This window comes from Pygoscelis adeliae, unplaced genomic scaffold, assembly GCF_000699105.1.
Source record: "Pygoscelis adeliae isolate BGI_AS28 unplaced genomic scaffold, ASM69910v1 Scaffold108, whole genome shotgun sequence".
Lineage (NCBI taxonomy): Eukaryota > Metazoa > Chordata > Aves > Sphenisciformes > Spheniscidae > Pygoscelis > Pygoscelis adeliae.
In genome coordinates, this window is record NW_008825498.1 from 9,113,318 (window position 1) to 9,119,317 (window position 6,000).

The 6,000-nt window shown below is 40.6% G+C and overlaps 1 protein-coding gene across 1 annotated transcript in view; it reads right to left on the bottom strand.

Moving 5' to 3' along the window:
• The window catches only part of GREB1L (growth regulation by estrogen in breast cancer-like), an 80,794-nt gene that overhangs the window by 52,098 nt on the left and 22,696 nt on the right, over positions 1-6,000 (bottom strand). Inside the window, exons 4-5 of the mRNA XM_009331450.1 lie at positions 3,728-3,904; positions 797-973 (exon numbers count right to left, since the gene is read on the bottom strand). Of these exons, the coding sequence (XP_009329725.1) occupies positions 797-973; positions 3,728-3,904 (354 nt within the window). The remainder of the gene's footprint in view (positions 1-796; positions 974-3,727; positions 3,905-6,000) is intronic.

Consider the following 6,000-nt stretch of genomic DNA (forward strand, 5'->3'; position numbering starts at 1 on the left):
GAGCTTCTTCTCTCCTCACATCATCCTCTTCGGCAACAGGCACCAGATCAAACTCTATCTTTAATGAGTGAGACCACAGCTGAGGAAGACAGGCAGTCTGCACATATACCAACTTAGTAGATAGAAAGTAGGTAAACCATTCTCTCCTTGAGTCTTTGCATGGGTCTAGTTCCAAAAACCTGCATCCTCCAACAACAGACCCCATGGCTACCTTGCCTTGGGGTGACAAATGTCATCTCTTCAGCACATAACAATATTGCACAGGCTGCTCCGGTAGAGGGTAAGCCCAAGCATAAAACACACCGTAAATGGCAGAGTATTGAAAGTCAGTGACCTGAACTTTGTTAATCTTATGGCGTGCTAGCTATCCTCAGGCATTAGACAGATTGAATTGCACCTGCTAAGATGAGTATCAGTGGAAAGCTAATGTTGGAACCCTGGCTGTGAGTCATCTTGCTTCAGGCACAGAAAAGAATGAGCAGACTGAGCAACCTTATTTCTTCTACCAAGATGGCTGCACATCGCAAGAAGGGCAGATTTAGGGCTCCCACTGAAAGCATAGGGAGATGGAGGAAGACCATTTACGATTGCATTGTAACTATTAGGACTTAAATAAATCTCTTTGGCAAAATCCAGACTTCATTGAAATCGGGGGGAATTTTTCCTTCAAGTGGTAAAGAAATTAATCTTCCACAGTTACTTCTGAATGCATATATTTCCAACAGCAACTTTCAATTTCTCATTCAACATCACACTAATATTAAAAAAAAAAAAACACCTAAGGCATCTTAATTACCTTTCCAGCAAATAAGGGGTCCCTTTGACAGTACACCTTGGGAGCTTCTTACTAGGTAGTACTTTAAGTGCTTCTGCTTCTTTGGCTGAGTGGTTAATTTCAGGTTGATATGATTGGAAAACTCTGTGAAGTATCGAAATCCTCTTTCTCCACAGCCTATACAATTCCCAGAAAATCCTGGAAGAATGAAGCAGAAGGTATACACACGGATTAAATGACTTGTGCTATCTGCTAGGAATAAGGCCATTTTAACCTACCTGCACATCCAATTCAGAGCGACTGGAGGCCTCAGCCAGCTTCTGTAGATGCCCTGCTCAGCACACGTGTGTCAGGAAGCAGCCAAATACAGGCAGATCTTAGTCTTAGCTTTTCTGAAACTCTTCCATCTTTCTAGGTCATACTAACTTACGCCAAAATCCTACCACCAATTTTCCACTCCACACAGTGCAGAGAGGAACAACTACTTGGAGGGGGGAAGCTATGATCCCACGCTAGGAAATTTCTATGAGGGTTGCCTATCTTACTTCCACATTTCTACATTAAAAAACATAGGATCCAAGCTGCGTGCTTCCCTCTCAAAACAGTGGCTAACCCATAGTAGCCACTACAACTTCATGTGGCTAAAATTAACTTTAATATCTAGTGAATTTTCTCTGAGACTCCTTATACAAGGCATTTTCCAAGTAAGCTGCACCTTACAGCTTATTAAGGTCTTAAAAGCAATCATTTCATGTCAAGATTGTCATGGCAAAAGTTAGGAGTGCTTCAGGATGTTTTTTAAAAACCTACAACCTTTCATGAAAGTAACATATTTAGGAATAACCACAGAAGACTGCTTTTCTGCAACGTTTCCAACATGGTTTCACAGAAGGGGGTGAAATTTTGAGTTGAGGTCTGGAGAACAGGGTCCAGACTGAGGATTATATGCACCCTTATTTCCAGCGCCATTCACAACTATGTTAATGGCAATGTTGCACATAGACGGCGGTGGTCTAACATCTCCTAGAACAAAGCACAGGGCATGTTCTGAAACGGGCCTGCCTTAAAATCCTTGTTTAAATAAGCCCTCTATTATCTAATGCTGAACAATTAAACTCCTCTGGCTTATTTGCCACTCCACTCATCTCTGAATCACTTTCAACCCTTAATGAAAAAATATTTTATATTCTTTCTAGAACATCAATAATGATTTATGATAGTGCTGGGCCGAGTAGTACCTAACAGAAATGCTTTGGTTTTGTTTTTTCCATTTACTAATCAGTTCAAAATCTGTAACAGAACCAATTTCTCATCCTCACTACTATCATTATTTTCCACAATGCCAAGCACCTCGGGGAATACTGGTTCCTACCAGTCAGCCAAATTAATAGTTTTATGAAAAAGATATTCAGTCTTTTTGACAAGATGCATCTTCCATAAAACTCTTATTAATTAGGCCATTGTCTTTAGCCTTACTGTGCCTCACTATCATCTTTTACCCTCATGTTGCTGAGGATGCCAAGAAGTAGATTTCTTCATCCTGTTTCTCCTGGGACTGAATCAGTCCTTCCCTTCTCCCTTGCAACCCACAGGAACTATTGGTGCATCTCCGTAGCTGTCAGAAACAGTCATCAGGGTCTCACAGAGCTACCGAGTCAATTCTTTGCTCATAGGTACCAGCTACACAGGCCTAGAGGCATTTAAATATGTAACATCAGCAATGCCAGAGCAGAGTTGTGAGTCACTAGGTGCATTACAAATCATATCAGAGATGATAGATGGATACAAAGCTGGAGGAGGGGAGGAAGGCTTACCAACAAAGACAAGTAGTACCACATTTAATCAGACTAAACACCACCCGTCTGTCTATCAGATAGTTCTTATTGATCAACTCTTGACACTTCCCCCACTCAGTGGGGGAGCAGCTCCTCTGAGGATGGCAGTATACACCAGAGTACCTCATGATCCCTCGTCCCCAACCATACCCAGCAAGGGCACATCATACCACAGCTCCCATCTAACTCAGGCCAGTGGGATTGCTGCCTCAGGTCCAAAGGTTTACAGTGTAGTAGCGTATTAAATAGGTTTAAGGGAGAAATAACATTAAAGCTCATAAGTACAAAAAGGAGGTGTTTTCAATAGTTATGCAAAATATTGCTAGTCTGGACCAGAATTTAGACAGTGTGGTTAAATCAGGGTATTTATGCTTTATTGTAATTTCTTCCTTGTTGAAAGGTCTTTCTGAGTATATTCTAGGCAGCACAATGACTGGAGGGAGAAATGAGAGAGTAAACTCAAAACAGGCTAAAGGAGACAAAATACATTAAATCACTTTTACTAGCCTGTTAAAAGGTGTACCAGCTGTGAGCCAGGCAGGAAATCTAGGTGCACATACGCCTGTCTTCAATCACCAAGAAGCATTCTTGTATTAAAATTTTAAAGCTCAAAAACGTAACCAATTATGACGTAAATGTTTTATTTTTTTTCCCCCCCAATGTATTAGATTTTGAGAGGCAAACTGCCCTCAGAGCTCCTATTGAGAACAATGTCCCTGGTGGAACCAAGGGCAGAATTTGTCCCCTAATCCACAGAAAAATAGATAGCTCATCTTCTACAGTTGCATGAGCATATTTCTTCTTAAATGAAAATGCTGTAAGCATCAGTAGAGATAAAGAGTATGTGGATAGTTCACATTTAGAATGCCAGGGCTGCAATTGACTTATGCCCACACAGAAATCGCCGAGCTTCGATTGTGGTTAATTGTGGAATCGGGGACTTGTTTTAAAATGGGCTTTTAAGGCAGGTTCAGCTATGGATTTAATTTAATAAAAACAAGCCTGTCCTCAACATATTTCTAATAGAAGGTCATTAGCTGAAATGACTTTAGATAATTTTGAACTGACCTTTTTCTCTGAATTATTATGGCATGAAGAAAAAAAAAAAATCTCTTACCTAAAAGTGCATTTTTTCCATGATCATCTGGCAAAAACCGCTTGTCAACAGCGCAGACTAGAATGTGCTCAGGAAGGTTGGGAGATTTGGCTCCTACTAACAGGAAACCTGCTGGGATATCAATTTGCTCCATGCACAGAGATACTAATCGTAAATCCTTGCCTGCTTGACAAAAACCTACAAAACAAACCAAAACAAATGATAAATCTTCAAAAGATTTCGTTTAATTTTCTTCTTTTTATCCGTTCCAGAAGCAAATGGGGCTTCACAACTTGATGCTGTAACCGGGGGTTTTAATATATCCTTTTCAAGGGAAATAGAGGAAATGGAGATAGCATCTCATCAGGTCCACTAGCTCAGGGTTTCAGAGACAATAGATAAACATTTTAAAGAGATCCTGAACACGTTCAGGCAGAGAAGTAGGTCTCTAAAGCCTAGACATCAAATGGCTCAGAAACTCAATTTTTCAAAAACATTCAAAATAAGAAGGAAAGTTTGTGATTTTTTAACAGAAAACAGCTCTTAAACATCCCAAAAAGTATTTTTTCTTTGCCAAATTTTAGTTTACAGTCTTTTTTCAAGAGAACCAGTTTTGTCTTTGTTGCTTGTAACAGGTTGGCATTGGTACATAAACATCACTAAGTAATACAAAGCCATGATAAAATTCGATGACTGAAGTTTTGTACTGACTACTAAAGGAAAAATATTTAAAAATCTAATTTTTGACTTGTCTAAACATTTTAGGAATTCCAGCAAGCAAAACATTAATTCACTGGTTTTACAGATGTACAGCATGTTTTCTGTAAGTCTCCAGTTGAGTCTCTTGAAGTCTCAATGGACTGCATGACTTCAAGTCTCCAATTAGTTTTTTTCCCACCCAAATACACATATGCGCACAATATAAGAACGTAACGTTGGTTCTTGTGCTACTGGTCAATGTAGGGCTAAAGCCAGCGGCAGAAGTGGGCAAAACCAGGGACTGGAGTGAGCTTCTGCTGTTCCACGTCCTGCAGTGAGCAGGTGGCAGGCTGGGACACCCAAAAAAGCACAACAGGGCAGCCCAGAGCCGCGGCCAGGCACCGCAACGGGGCCCTTGCAAGCTCAGGACTCAGGGTGAGCTTGACAGCCACCCACCAAGCAGCCACAGTGTGGATTTTCAAAAGGTTGGATGGGACAGCTTAGGGCACTTCGAATCACAGAGCAATTATGGGACCTCTGGAGGTCCATCTGGTCCAATCTTTTGCTTATACCAAAACCAACTTCAAAGTTAAATTCTTTTGACTAAGTAAATTAACAAAAGCCAAAGACTCTTCCATTAGCTTCAGCACTGGACTTACAGGGGTCACAATCACCCATCACTTTTTAGTGCAGCTCCATCATATTATTTTTCTCGAGCAACTTCTACTTTCGAGCAAGGAAATGACAGGTGTGAGAGAAAGCAGCAGTCGTTTGGCTTCCTCCACAGGAAAGGATACAATCACACCGGGCTTCCCTACTTCCCTTAGGCAGAAGTCAATGAAAGCACTACCAGGTTTTATGAAGAACCAGACTATTATGTTGTGTTCCTCTCCAATTCTCACTTCTCCAGCTGCCAGATCAGTGCTACTGTCTGGCCTCACACCTCTCCCAGCAGCAGCTGGTGGAAAATCCCCCTATTTCAGGATGTCCAAAGACATGACACATTTATCCATTGACCATCTCTCTTTCACTACAGCCATAGAAATATCACAACATAGACAACAGACGCATGCATCTGCATGAATCAATATTTCAAAAGAAAGAAAATAAAAATCATAATGTGTCCTGTTTTAATATTATTGTTAAAAACAAACATGTGAAACTAAATTTGAAATTATTGTAATACCTAGTAAGACTTCAGCTATTTATATATAACTTACACTTAATTTAAAATATTATTCAAGTAGTCCACAGTTGTTACAAAAATTGTAAAGAAAAGTCAAACCACTGGAGAAGGACACTGACAAAGCATCTGGAAACACAATGCGGTCGCAGCTTAACCAACAGCCACCTCAGCCATTATTAATATCTGTGTCTGCACTCTTACCTACTGTGCTAAAACACATAGTTTAAAACCTCAGCAAAGATAGTGAAAGCTAATGTTGTTTTTTGTTTTTATCTCAGAACTGTACCAGGCAAAGAGCATGCGCACAGTGGAATGCACAGAGTCAGCTAGCGTGAACTTCCTGGCAAGCAGCAGCTTGCTGAAAACAGGGTCCAACGCAGGTACAGTCTTGTGCCTACACCCACAATCT